The sequence below is a fragment of the Rana temporaria genome, chromosome 5, assembly GCF_905171775.1.
Source record: "Rana temporaria chromosome 5, aRanTem1.1, whole genome shotgun sequence".
Classification (NCBI taxonomy): Eukaryota; Metazoa; Chordata; class Amphibia; order Anura; family Ranidae; genus Rana; species Rana temporaria.
This window is the reverse complement of record NC_053493.1, coordinates 426,128,722-426,143,147: the sequence shown is the minus strand read 5'-3', so window position 1 is coordinate 426,143,147 and position 14,426 is coordinate 426,128,722. Positions and strand designations below refer to the sequence as shown.

Sequence of the window (14,426 nt, the reverse complement as noted above, 5' to 3'; positions counted from 1 at the left end):
GGCTGCATTTGGGGGGAAACTGGCTGCATTTAAGGAGAAACTGGCCTCATTTGAGGAGAAACTGGCCTCATTTGAGGGGAAACTGGCTGCATTTGATGGGAAACTGGCTGCATTTGGGGAAACTGACTGCATTTGAGGGGAAACTGGCTGCATTTGAGGGGGAAACTGGCTGCATTTGAGGGGGCAAACTGGCTGCATTTGGGGGGAAACTGCCTGCATTTGGGGGAAACTGGCTGCATTTGAGGGGAAACTGGCTGCATTTGGGGGGAAATTGGCTGCATTTGAGGGGAAATTGGCTGCATTTGGGGGAAATTGGCTGCATTTGGGGGGAAACTGGCTGCATTTGGGGGAAAACTGGCTGCATTTGAGGGGAAATTGGCTGCATTTGGGGGGAAACTGGCTGCATTTGAGGGGGAACTGGCTGAATTTGAGGGGAAACTGGCTGCATTTGAGGGGGAACTGGCTGAATTTGAGGGGAAACTGGCTGCATTTGAGGGGGAACTGGCTGAATTTGAGGGGAAACTGGCTGTATTTGGGGGGGGGAAACTGGCTGCATTTGGGGGGGAAACTGGCTGCATTTGAGGGGAAACTGGCTGCACTTGATGGGCACAGTGAGGCTGCAATTGTTGGGGGGGTTTTTTTCAGTTTGTTGGCGCCCCCCAAAAAATTTTGAGCACCAGCCACCACTGCCTTTAGCCATTATTCATTCATTGGTTGTTTGTATTAACTCATCCTCTTGGAAGGATTTCCTGTTAGGTCATTTCCTGTGTGGAGGTCATTTCCTGTGATGTCACTTCCCATGGAGCAAGCGATTGGCTGTTGGAGTCACCACTTCCTGTTGTAGCGCCCCCTTGATTTCAGCATGGGCACTACGCTTACATTTAGTGGGAAGGGAGAGTTACTTTGCTCCCTTCCAGTGTTTGTGTAAATTTGGGACCTCTGTCATTCTGGAAATGTCCACTGGGTCAGTCTGCGGTCAGGAAGTGCAATGCCACCCCTGGCCAGCAGCTGGCGCCAGAGGGGTTCTAGCAGTGCAGATCTTCTCTCAGCAGCCAATTAGAGGATGTTTTCCCTCGCGGGGCATGCTGGGGGAGGGTATATCTGGAACAGAGGTCATGTGTTGAGTCCTTCTTCTTCCCGCGGGGTCCCCGTTCCAGGTGCGGTACCCACCTTCAGGGTACGCGCATCCATGGACCCTGCCGGCGCAGCCCACCGGGCCAGAGCTGAACTCTGCAGCGAACCTCATCCTGATGAGAGAAGGGACCTCAGCGTTCTACTGGGGTCCAAGGCCTATTGAAAGAAGCCCAGCCTGGGATCGGGTGTCCGGACCACTGACAGGTTTGCTCGCTGTCATCCGGGGACCATTCATAGAAAAGTCTACTGGGAGGATTCTCTTTCCTTAGTCATTCGGGTCCTCTATTGAGGTTGGCCCCTGGCGGGGGGCCCTAGAGACAGGTCTGTGTGAGAGAGGCCTGTTCCTCCCAGTATCATCCTAAGTGACGCTCCGGCTGCCAGGCCTATCATAGGGGTCTTCACCATGGACACTGGATGACCTAGTCCTGGCACTGAGCTCAGTGTCCGAACATGAGGCTCCTGTCACTTCAGACTGTGACCTGAAGAGGGAGACGGTGAGACTGAAGTCCGACGCCGCAACAGGCTGACACGTTTCAGGGGCTAAGCTCCCTTCGTCAGGGCTCGTAGAGGACAGAGTATTTTTACCTGTAGAGTGAGGAGGAAATCTGAGTGTGTTCTTGATGTTAAGTATTGTGAGTTGCAATCTGCCACACTTATCAGCAGCTGGCGGGTTGCTGCCAGTCCCAATGCATTTCCGGCAGCTAAGCCTTTCCCCCTGGTCAGGAAGGTTGTGCGCATGGCCGAGATCTGCATGGGCATTGGGCTCATATTGCAGCCTGTGCTCAAGATTTGGGTTTACAGAGGCGCACACATCTGCACCTTTGAACTGGCTTTGGCACCAATCACCCTGTATGAAAAGTCCAACAAAACCTCGGAGAGTTGCTGAGCGATCGCCAGCTCTTGTGACCCGTGACCTGACCGTGTTCTTCTGTTTGCCATAGCCCGCCTCCTGACTCCATTGTATCGGCGTCTCACACACCTTGTTCTGCTACACTTGGCCACTCCTTGTTCTGCTACACCTGACCACTCCTTGTCCTGCTACACCTGACCACTCCTTGTTCTGCTACACTTGGCCACACCTTGTTCTGCTACACCTGACCACTCCTTGTTCTGCTACACCTGACCACTCCTTGTCCTGCTACACCTGACCACTCCTTGTTCTGCTACACTTGGCCACACCTTGTTCTGCTACACCTGACCACTCCTTGTTCTGCTACACCTGACCACTCCTTGTCCTGCTACACCTGACCACTCCTTGTTCTGCTACACTTGGCCACACCTTGTTCTGCTACACCTGACCACTCCTTGTTCTGCTACACTTGGCCACACCTTGTTCTGCTACACCTGACCACTCCTTGTTCTGCTATACCTGGCCATTCCTTGTCCTGCTACACTCGGCCACTCCTTGTTCTGCTACACTTGACCACTCCTTGTCCTGCTACACCTGACCACTCCTTGTCCTGCTATACCTGGCCATTCCTTGTCCTGCTACACCTGACCACTCCTTGTTCTGCTACACCTGACCACTCCTTGTCCTGCTACACTTGGCCACTCCTTGTTCTGCTACACCTGACCACTCCTTGTCCTGCTACACCTGACCACTCCTTGTTCTGCTACACCTGACCACTCCTTGTCCTGCTACACCTGTCCACTCCTTGTCCTGCTACACCTGACCACTCCTTGTCCTGCTACACCTGACCACTCCTTGTCCTGCTACACCTGACCACTCCTTGTTCTGCTACACCTGACCACTCCTTGTCCTGCTACACCTGACCACTCCTTGTCCTGCTACACCTGACCACTCCTTGTCCTGCTACACCTGACCACTCCTTGTTCTGCTACACCTGACCACTCCTTGTTCTGCTACACCTGACCACTTATTGTTCTGCTGCATCTGGCCACTCCTTGTCCTGCTACACCTGACCACTCCTTGTTCTGCTACACCTGACCACTCCTTGTTCTGCTACACCTGACCACTTATTGTTCTGCTGCATCTGGCCACTCCTTGTCCTGCTACACCTGGCCATTCCTTGTTCTGCTACACCTGACCACTCCTTGTTCTGCTACACCTGACCACTCCTTGTCCTGCTACACCTGACCACTCCTTGTCCTGCTACACCTGACCACTCCTTGTTCTGCTACACCTGACCACTCCTTGTCCTGCTACACCTGACCACTTATTGTTCTGCTGCATCTGGCCACTCCTTGTCCTGCTACACCTGACCACTCCTTGTTCTGCTACACCTGTCCACTCCTTGTCCTGCTACACCTGACCACTCCTTGTGTTGCTACACCTGTCCACTCCTTGTCCTGCTACACCTGACCACTCCTTGTCCTGCTACACCTGACCACTCCTTGTCCTGCTACACCTGACCACTCCTTGTCCTGCTACACCTGGCCATTCCTTGTTCTGCTACACCTGACCACTCCTTGTCCTGCTACACCTGACCACTTATTGTTCTGCTACACCTGACCACTCCTTGTCCTGCTACACCTGGCCATTCCTTGTCCTGCTACACTTGGCCACTCCTTGTTCTGCTACACCTGACCACTCCTTGTCCTGCTACACCTGACCACTCCTTGTCCTGCTACACCTGACCACTCCTTGTTCTGCTACACTTGGCCACTCCTTGTTCTGCTACACCTGACCACTCCTTGTCCTGCTACACCTGACCACTCCTTGTCCTGCTACACCTGACCACTCCTTGTTCTGCTACACCTGTCCACTCCTTGTTCTGCTACACCTGACCACTCCTTGTCCTGCTACACCTGACCACTTATTGTTCTGCTGCATCTGGCCACTCCTTGTCCTGCTACACCTGACCACTCCTTGTTCTGCTACACCTGTCCACTCCTTGTCCTGCTACACCTGACCACTCCTTGTGTTGCTACACCTGTCCACTCCTTGTCCTGCTACACCTGACCACTCCTTGTCCTGCTACACCTGACCACTCCTTGTCCTGCTACACCTGACCACTCCTTGTCCTGCTACACCTGGCCATTCCTTGTTCTGCTACACCTGACCACTCCTTGTCCTGCTACACCTGACCACTTATTGTTCTGCTACACCTGACCACTCCTTGTCCTGCTACACCTGGCCATTCCTTGTCCTGCTACACTTGGCCACTCCTTGTTCTGCTACACCTGACCACTCCTTGTCCTGCTACACCTGACCACTCCTTGTCCTGCTACACCTGACCACTCCTTGTTCTGCTACACTTGGCCACTCCTTGTTCTGCTACACCTGACCACTCCTTGTTCTGCTACACCTGACCACTTATTGTTCTGCTACACCTGGCCACTCCTTGTCCTGCTACACCTGACCACTCCTTGTTCTGCTACACCTGACCACTCCTTGTCCTGCTACACCTGACCACTCCTTGTTCTGCTACACCTGACCACTCCTTGTTCTGCTACACCTGGCCATTCCTTGTTCTGCTACACCTGACCACTCCTTGTTCTGCTACACCCGACCACTCCTTGTTCTGCTACACCTGACCACTCCTTGTCCTGCTACACCTGACCACTCCTTGTCCTGCTACACCTGACCACTCCTTGTTCTGCTACACCTGGCCATTCCTTGTTCTGCTACACCTGACAACTTATTGTTCTGCTACACCTGGCCATTCCTTGTCCTGCTACACTCGGCCACTCCTTGTTCTGCTACACCTGACCACTCCTTATCCTGCTACACCTGACTACTCCTTGTTCTGCTACACTTGACCACTCCTTGTTCTGCTACACTTGGCCACTGCTTGTCTTGCTACACTTGGCCACTCCTCGTCCTGCTACACCAGGCCACACCTTGTCCTGCTACACCTGTCTACTCCTTGTCCTGCTACAGTTGGCTACTCGAATCATTAGTCTAATCACCAGCTACCTGAGAGCTGGTGATAACTTGCCAGTTGCCTGGTTGTCGCTGACCCAGATTGGCCTGACTACTCTTGCCCGCTGCCTGCCTCAACTGGTGCCTCGACATAACTACTCTCTTGTTTGCTGCCTGCCTCCAAAAATAAATTGTGCTTTTATTGTAAAATCAAAAAAACACACAAAAAGCATGCCACAGCAGACGGGGTAAAAAGCTGACGCGTTTCACACCAAACTTTAGTGCTTATTCATAGCTTACTCCTTCATAGACCTGACTACTCTCTTGCCTGCCACCTGCCTCAACCCCTGCCTGGACCTGACTACACTTTTGCCTGCCTTGACCTCTGCCTTCGTTTGACTACTCACTTGCCTGTTGCCTGACTCAACCACTCCTGTACTTGATAACTCACTTACTTGCTGCCTCCCTTGACCCCTGCCTGGACATGACTGCTCTTTTGCCTGTTACCTGCCTCGGCCTCTGCCTGGACTTGACTACTCACTTACCTGCTGCCTCCCTTGACCCCTACCTGAACCTGATTACTCTGTTGCCTGACTCTTGCCTCAACCAATGCCTGTACTTGGCTACTCACTTACCTGCTGCCTCCCTTGACCCCTGCCTGGACCTGATTACTCTGTTGCCCGACTCTTGCCTTACCACTGCCTGTACTTGACTACGCACTTACCAGCTGCCTCCCTTGACCCCTGCATGGACCTGACTACTCTCTTGCCTGTCTCCTGCCTCAAGCAATGCCTGTACTTTGCTACTCACTTACCTGTTGCCTCTCTTGACTCCTATCTAGACTTGACTACTCTCTTGCCTGCCACTCCCTCGACCTCTGTCTGAGCCTGACTACTCTCTTGCCTGCTGCCTCCCTTGACCCCTGCCTGGACATGACTGCTTTCTATAGCCTGTCACCTGTATTAGCCATTGCCTAGACTTGACTATTCACTAACCTGCTACCTCTCTTGACCCCTGCCTGGACCTGACTACTCTCTTGCCTGTCACCTGCCTCAACCACTGCCTGTACTTGACTACTCACTTACCTGATGCCTCCCTTGACCCCAATCTAGACCTGACTACTCTCTTGCCTGTCACCTGCCTCAACGACTGCCTGGACCTGACTACACTTTTGCCTGCCTTGACCCCTGCCTTGACCTCTGCCTTCGTTTGACTACTCACTTGCCTGTTGCCTGACTCAACCACTCCTGTACTTGATAACTCACTACTTGCTGCCTCCCTTGACCCCTGCCTGGACATGACTGCTCTTTTGCCTGTTACCTGCCTCGGCCTCTGCCTGGACTTGACTACTCACTTACCTGCTGCCTCCCTTGACCCCTACCTGAACCTGATTACTCTGTTGCCTGACTCTTGCCTCAACCAATGCCTGTACTTGGCTACTCACTTACCTGCTGCCTCCCTTGACCCCTGCCTGGACCTGATTACTCTGTTGCCCGACTCTTGCCTTACCACTGCCTGTACTTGACTACGCACTTACCAGCTGCCTCCCTTGACCCCTGCATGGACCTGACTACTCTCTTGCCTGTCTCCTGCCTCAACCAATGCCTGTACTTTGCTACTCACTTACCTGTTGCCTCTCTTGACTCCTATCTAGACTTGACTACTCTCTTGCCTGCCACTCCCTCGACCTCTGTCTGAGCCTGACTACTCTCTTGCCTGCTGCCTCCCTTGACCCCTGCCTGGACATGACTGCTTTCTATAGCCTGTCACCTGTATTAGCCATTGCCTAGACTTGACTATTCACTAACCTGCTACCTCTCTTGACCCCTGCCTGGACCTGACTACTCTCTTGCCTGTCACCTGCCTCAACCACTGCCTGTACTTGACTACTCACTTACCTGATGCCTCCCTTGACCCCAATCTAGACCTGACTACTCTCTTGCCTGTCACCTGCCTCAACGACTGCCTGGACCTGACTACACTTTTGCCTGCCTTGACCCCTGCCTTGACCTCTGCCTTCGTTTGACTACTCACTTGCCTGTTGCCTGACTCAACCACTCCTGTACTTGATAACTCACTACTTGCTGCCTCCCTTGACCCCTGCCTGGACATGACTGCTCTTTTGCCTGTTACCTGCCTCGGCCTCTGTCTGAGCCTGACTATTCACTAACCTGCTACCTCCCTTGACCCCTGCCTGGACCTGACTACTCTCTTGCCTGTCACCTGCCTCAACCAATGCCTGTACTTGACTACTCACTTACCTGCTGCCTCCCTTGACCCCGATCTAGACCTGACTACTCTCTTGCCTGTCACCTGCCTTGATCTCGGCCTTGACTTGACCACTCTCTTGTAGTCATTGTGAACAGTCTCCATTCTGTAGCCCTTCTATCCCAGAAACCCATTGGTGGGGTGAGGGCATCGACAAGCTGCCAGTTTGCAGCAAAGAAAACCACTCGGGTTTCTGGTCCATCGCCACCATAAGGGGGTCCAGTAAAAACGAGCTGGTACTTAGACTGCTTGCCTTAGGTGAGCCCAAGTCATCTGCCAGGGGCACCATAACAGGGATGAAATAGCGCCCCTCTGTGGTGAAAACATATAATCGTTTCCAAAATTTTTGTGCCCCGATGGTCTTTTGCTCTGATTATACAGGAGCCCCTTTTTACCCAGATGTGATTGGCGGAGCCCCTCCTATATACATATTGGGGGGCCCTGGTTGGTCTCCTTCATACAATCAGTGTCAGCGAGTAGCGTTTGCAGATCTTCGGCCCTATGTCCCCGTCTGGCCGTCCTGTGGTCGGGGGTCGGGTTGTGGCTTTGGTGTCAATGTATCATCTTTGGTCATGTTCCTCCCTCCCATGTGGTCATGTGCAGTCACAGTGCGGATGGTTTGAAGTGACCACATGATAGGAGCGGCTTCCTCTGATGGGAGGGTGACGTGTCATGTGGTCTGCGGACTCCATGCTGGATCCAGATGCTGCGGATGTCATCCCGGGGGGGGGGGAAGGAGGTTTATGGATTATCTGTAGATCTCATATTTCGGGGCCTCCATGCTGGAGAACGTTTTATGGGTTCTCTATTGATTTTCATTTCCTTGTTATCGGCCAATAAAGCGCTTGGTATATAGGGTACCAATAGTCACTGGCGGCCATATACATGTCACCTAGAGTGTCAGCTCCTCTGTCCTCCTCCTCTGTCCTCCGCTGTTGGTGTACAGATAGGGTTGCCACCTTCTTCATGCCAAACCCGAACACTTTAGCGGCGCACGGCATGGCACCCCAACCGCGGTGCGATTTTGCTGCGGTTGTCACCCGAATTGTGGGATGCCTGTCACGAGGCCCCAGCACACAGGGGGGCCTGGACAACAGGGGGTTCAGAGCGGCAGGAGTGGGGGTCAGTTACAGTGAAGGGGGGACAATTACAGAGATTGGGGGGGGGCAATTACAGAGGGGGGTGCAAATACAGAGGAGGGGGGTAAATACAGAGATGGGGGCAATTAGAGGAAGGGGACAATTACAGAGGAGGGGGGTGCAAATACAGAGGAGGGGGGGTAATTACAGAGATGGGGGGCATTTAGAGGAGGTGGGCAATTACAGAGGAGGGGGGTGCAAATACAAGAAGGGGGTGCAATTACAGAGGAGGGGGGTAATTACAGAGAAGGGGGGCAAATACAGAGGAGGGGGGAATTACAGAGGAAGGGGGATATACAGAGGAGAAGGTGCGAATACAGAGAATGGGGTGCATATACTGAGGAGGGGGGTAATTACAGAGGAGAAGGTGCAAATACAGAGGCGGGGGGGGGGGGGAAACAGAGATAGGGGGCAATTAGAGGAGGGGGGAATTGCAGAGGAGGGGGTGCAAATACAGAGGAGGAGAGTAAATACAAAGATGGGGGGCAATTAGAGGAGGGGGGCAATTACAGAGGAGGGAGGTGCAAATACAGAGAGGGGGCAAATACAGAGGAGGGGGGCCCGCCGCTCTGATCCCCCTGCTGTCCGGTTCCCCCTGTGTCCCAGGGCTCGTAAAGAGGCCCTGCGGTACCCCTTGTCAGCTGGAAATGGTGTCCAGGTGTGAGGCAGAGGGAAACCCGGGCACAGCCTCCTAAACCCGTACTGTTCGGGCCAAAAACGGACAGGTGGCAACCCTATGTACAGAGCGCCCCTTGCTGGCCGACTCCAAATTACCTTTATTTGCTTTTTTAAGTACATCCATTAATTAATACTCCATGAAACCCAGAGAATCCTCCCCAAACTACAACTGTCATGGCGGGTCCAGGATAGGAAGCACCTTGAGGCCTCGTTCACAAGGACTGCTGGGGACGGTTGAGCCACGGTTTTACCGCCACTGACCACCCGCCCAAAAAATAGCATGCAGCTGCTTGGGGTGGTACACTGTGGTCGCAATCAGGGGCGTATCTACCCTTGAGGCAAACAAGGCGTTTGCTATGACCTGGGAAATTCATGTGTGCCGCTCAGGCTCACCAGGGAGGGGGTATATAGGTAGTACATCCGCAGCTGCTGCTAGAGTGCTGGCAGAGGTGGCTCTAGGCTTTGTGAGGCCTTAGGCAAAACTTGACATGGGGGCCCCCACTCTCGACCATGATGGGAAAAATAATTCAAGGACAAGAGCCTCTTCCCCACAAGCCTGGCCAGTGGTTGTGGGGGGTCTGTGGGCAAGGGGCTTATCGGAATATGGAAGTTCTGTTTTTTAATAGCTAAGGGGCTTGTGACGTCATTGACTGAGGGCATGCTGGGTCATTGACGTCACAAGGGATGGTGTCACCGATATTCACTGGTTGTTAGGGATGCTGGCGGCCCCCGCTCCTAAGTCAGGGCTCTTAACTCTGCCTGAGCACAGCTTAAAGAGCCGCCTCTGAGTGCTGGCAGGGGATGAAGCCTGTCCTGGCTCCTGCAAGAGATCAAGGAAAGAAGAGAAACCCCTGGAAGTCGCACATCTATGTTTTCCTGCAGGGATGAATAGAGTGGCAACCTCAGCCTGGACTCCGACCAGGCCAGGCCCCAAATGCGTTTCACTCCGCCCCCAGAGCTTAGTCATGGGGTCCAATAACTAAGCACTGGGGCAGAGTGAAACGCGTTGGGAGGGCATGGCCTGGTCGTGGTCCAGGCTGAGGTTGCCACTCTATTCATCCCTGCAGGAAAACATAGATGTGCGACTTCAAGGTGTTTGCTATGGACATCATTTTTCAGCCTTCGATCCTTCGGCAGCCGCGCTACACACAGCTGGTAAAAAGGAGCCAGCGGGCTGCAGGAAGGTGAGAGTCCAGTGTCATTTCTTTCCAGGGGGGTAAGAGAACCCCCTGGTGTAGTATGGGGAGATAAGTGAGCCCCCCTCACTGCCCCTCTCTCTCTCTCTCAACCCCCTCCCTCTCTCGCCCATCTCTTCCCTCCCCTCTCTCTCTCACCCTCCCTCTCTCTTTTTAACCCCTCTCTTTATCACTCCCTCCCTCTCTCACCCCCATCTCTCTCTCACCCTCCCTCTCTTTATCACCCACTCGTTCTCTCTCACCCCTCTCTCTCTCTCTCTCTCGCACCCCCTCTCTGTCTTGCATCCTCCCTCTCTCTCTTTCACACCCTCTCTCTCCCCCACCTCTTTCCCCTCCCTTTCTCTCACCCCCTCTCTCTTTTCCACTCCTTCTCTCTCACCCCTCTCTCTATCACCCCCTCTCTATTTTCCACTCCTTCTCTCTCACCCCTCTCTCTATCACCACCTCTCTCTTTTCCACTCCTTCTCTCTCTATCACCCCCTCTCTCTTTTCCACTCCTTCTCTCTCACCTCCTCTCTCTATCACCCCCTCTCCCTTTTCCACTTCTTCTCTCTCACCCCTCTCTCTATCACCCCCTCTTTATTTTCCACTCCTTCTCTCTCATCCCTCTCTCTTTTCCACTCCTTCTCTCTCACCCCTCTCTCTATCACCCCCTCTCACTTTTCCACTCCTTCTCTCTCACCTCCTCTCTCTATCACCCCCTCTCTCTTTTCCACTCCTTCTCTCTCATCCCCTCTCTCTCTCACCCCCTCTCTCTTTTCCACTCCTCTCTCACCCCCTCTCTCTATCACCCCCTTTCTCTTTTCCACTCCTTCTCTCCCACCCCTCTCTCTTTTTCCACCCCCCTGTCTCTCTCTTTCACTTCACCCCCTCTCTCTCTCACCCTCCCCCCCCTCCACCTCTGAAGAGATGGAGCTCTAATAGAAAGAGGTGGACCATTAAAAAAAAGGGGTGGCATTTACAGATGAAGGGGTGGATCTTAAACTGGAAGGGGTGGGACAAATTTAGATTTTAGAGCGTCCGATTTTAGTCTTGTCTAGGGCAGCACAAAACCAAAACACACCACGGGTCGCGGTGCTTTGCTTAGTGGATTCGGCAAAAATTATGCCCCCAAGATTTTCAGCCGGCACTACCACCACCGAATGGTGCCGCAACCTTAAATCAAACGCTTGGCTTGCGCTTGTGGTGCGCTATTTACATACAAAATCCCCACTTTGCTGAAAAATTATTGGCGTTACGTAGACAGCGGCCTCTGCTCTACCACCCTCTCTCTGCAGTGGTCAACCACACAGCTTAGAGATAGAGCTCTCCAATCACCAAAGCTCCTTCTCCCTACTGATTGGAGAGCTGTGGCTCTGACTCAGCAAGGGGGGGGTGTCGGACCTCTGCAGAGAGGCCGCTGCTTCCTCACAGAGAACAAGGCAAAGCCTTCTAAATATAAGGATGGGTACGATCGCATTTAGCTTTTCTAAACTGAAAGTTCAATTGGGATTTGAATATTTTGGGGGTCAGGGTCCCTCTCCTGCACCTCCATAACCAGTGGAGGTGGACCAGCCTGTCCACCTTGAGTTATAATGGAGACAAGCACATGGTTGTCATTTGTTGTTGTTCTCTGCAGCTCTATAAATGAATGCACATCATTCCACCATCAATGAGTTTGATTTCTTTCTCTCCTGGCAGAGCGGCACCACCACCGCCACCACCACCACCACCACCAAGGCCGGGGTGGTCATGAAGGTCCCAATAACAGGCAGACAGAGGGTGTGGCAGGCCCCGCGGGGAGCGCCCTATGAGAACCCCAATTGGAGATTTGAATCTTCCAGTTCCAGTGAAGAGGTGAGGGAATGGCTCATCCTTATTGTTGTTTTCACAGGGCTTGGGGTGCCACCGGGAGACCGGCCATTACTTTATTACTAGTACTGCCCAACAAAGCTCCAAAGACTGAAACATGTGAGAGACCTATAAGATGGAGGACAGTCTGAGTCCTCCTCAGTCTGCTGAAACCCCACCAATGTATCTGACCTCAGAAGAAGGTTTGGCTCCATTCTTCTGTCTGCAATGGTCCCCGGGTTGCTCTGATTGGGTGTTGGTTAATGTGAAATGTGGGCCCCCGTGTCCCAAAAATGACCAGGTCCCTCTTTTCCACAGATCTCCAGGGTCAGGCATCCTCCACGGCGCAGCAGATTTCAGCCAATCAGAAGCAGGGTGGAAGAACGCTGCCGCCATCTTGGCTGTAGATCTCCTCTTGGGTCCATTGTGGATGATTCCAGCTCCAGCGAGGAGGACTGATCTGCCGGTAAGAAGGATCACATGACCTCAATCAACTGCCACTTTCCGACATTGGCTTATCATAGTCACATGACACCACTACACTGCCAGCACTCACTACATTGGCTTATCATAGTCACATGACACCACTACACTGCCAGCGCTCACTACATTGGCTTATCATAGTCACATGACACCAGTACACTGCCAGAACTCACTATATTGGCTTATCATAGTCACATGACACCAGTACACTGCCAGCACTCACTACATTGGCTTATCATAGTCACATGACACCAGTACACTGCCAGCACTCACTACATTGGCTTATACTAGTCACATGACACCACTACACTGCCAGAACTCACTATATTGGCTTATCATAGTCACATGACACCACTACACTGCCAGCACTCACTACATTGGCTTATACTAGTCACATGACACCACTACACTGCCAGCACTCACCACATTGGTTTATCATAGTCACATGACACCAGTACACTGCCAGAACTCACTATATTGGCTTATAATAGTCACATGACACCACTACACTGCCAGTGCTCACTACATTGGCTTATACTAGTCACATGACACCACTACACTGCCAGAACTCACTATATTGGCTTATCATAGTCACCTGACACCACTACACTGCCAGCACTCACTACATTGGCTTATACTAGTCACATGACACCACTACACTGCCAGCACTCACTACATTGGCTTATACTAGTCACATGACACCACTACACTGCCAGCACTCACTACATTGGCTTATACTAGTCACATGACACCACTACACTGCCAGCACTCACTACATTGGCTTATAATAGTCACATGACACCACTACACTGCCAGCACTCACTACATTGGCTTATAATAGTCACATGACACCAGTACACTGCCAGCACTCACTACATTGGCTTATACTAGTCACATGACACAACTACACTGCCAGCGCTCACTACATTGGCTTATCATAGTCACATGACAGCACTACACTGCCAGCACTCACTGCATTGGCTCAGGGTGGTCACATGACATGACTATGCTCTCAGTTTTATGCATTAACCCTTTCCCCGCCAGAGGTATATTATTGATGGATTTGTCCCATTTCTGTCCTCTACAGATGGGGGGCCGGCGCTGTTCTCTGACCGTATTCCCGGGAGAGGAGGTCTTTTGGCCGGATGATAGGCCGGGCTCATCGGAGGCGTCCGTCCGTCTGTCGCACGTTCACCAGTATTCAGTCATTGTAGTGGTAGTGACACATTATGCAAATTAGCTAGACAGGAAAGGGGGCGTGTACCTAATTATTATATTTTCACAACATGATCGATAACCCACAAGGGCGCATTATAGGAAACACCAATCACCAGTGACCAACCTCATATCATCCTGTTAGAGCGTCAGCTCTGCGGCTCAGCCTGCTTTGTGTGACGGCTCTGCTGACTGCGGAGTAGGGGGAGGGGGGGAGGGGGAGGGGTAACTTTAATAAAGTGGAGAATTAATAATATATATAATTCTGTCTTCTGTCCTGTATACAGACATCAATAAATATTACAATGTATCACATTGTGTCCTAACGAGATTTCCCTTCTCTGACTATACAAGGTACTTCCTGTCCGTCACTTAATCTATTCCCCCCGACGGCACAGAAATCCACCAGACGCCATTCCAAGCCTGGATATTACCAGCGGTCAGACTTGTGCTGGCACCAACCTGGGGGTTGGTTGGTAAAGAGTCTCCGCCGAAAGGCTCTTTACCAAGATCGGAGATGCGGGGTGTCAGACTGACACCCCGCATCACCGATCGCCGCGCTGCGCGCCCCCACGGACATGAAATCCTGCAGGACGTCAATAGACGTCCAGTCAGGATTTCACAACCACTTCCCGGACGTCAATTGTCCATTGACCG

At 52.5% G+C, this 14,426-nt stretch overlaps 1 protein-coding gene across 2 annotated transcripts in view; it reads left to right on the top strand.

The window, feature by feature from the left end:
* Positions 1-14,079, top strand: part of LOC120941743 — a 33,407-nt gene extending 19,328 nt beyond the window's left edge. For both annotated transcript variants that reach the window (XM_040355373.1, XM_040355374.1), the window contains exons 6-8: positions 11,922-12,077; positions 12,390-12,537; positions 13,642-14,079. In XM_040355373.1, the coding sequence (XP_040211307.1) occupies positions 11,922-12,077; positions 12,390-12,530 (297 nt within the window). In that variant the 3' untranslated portion in view covers positions 12,531-12,537; positions 13,642-14,079. The remainder of the gene's footprint in view (positions 1-11,921; positions 12,078-12,389; positions 12,538-13,641) is intronic.
* The last annotated feature ends 347 nt before the right edge of the window (positions 14,080-14,426 follow it).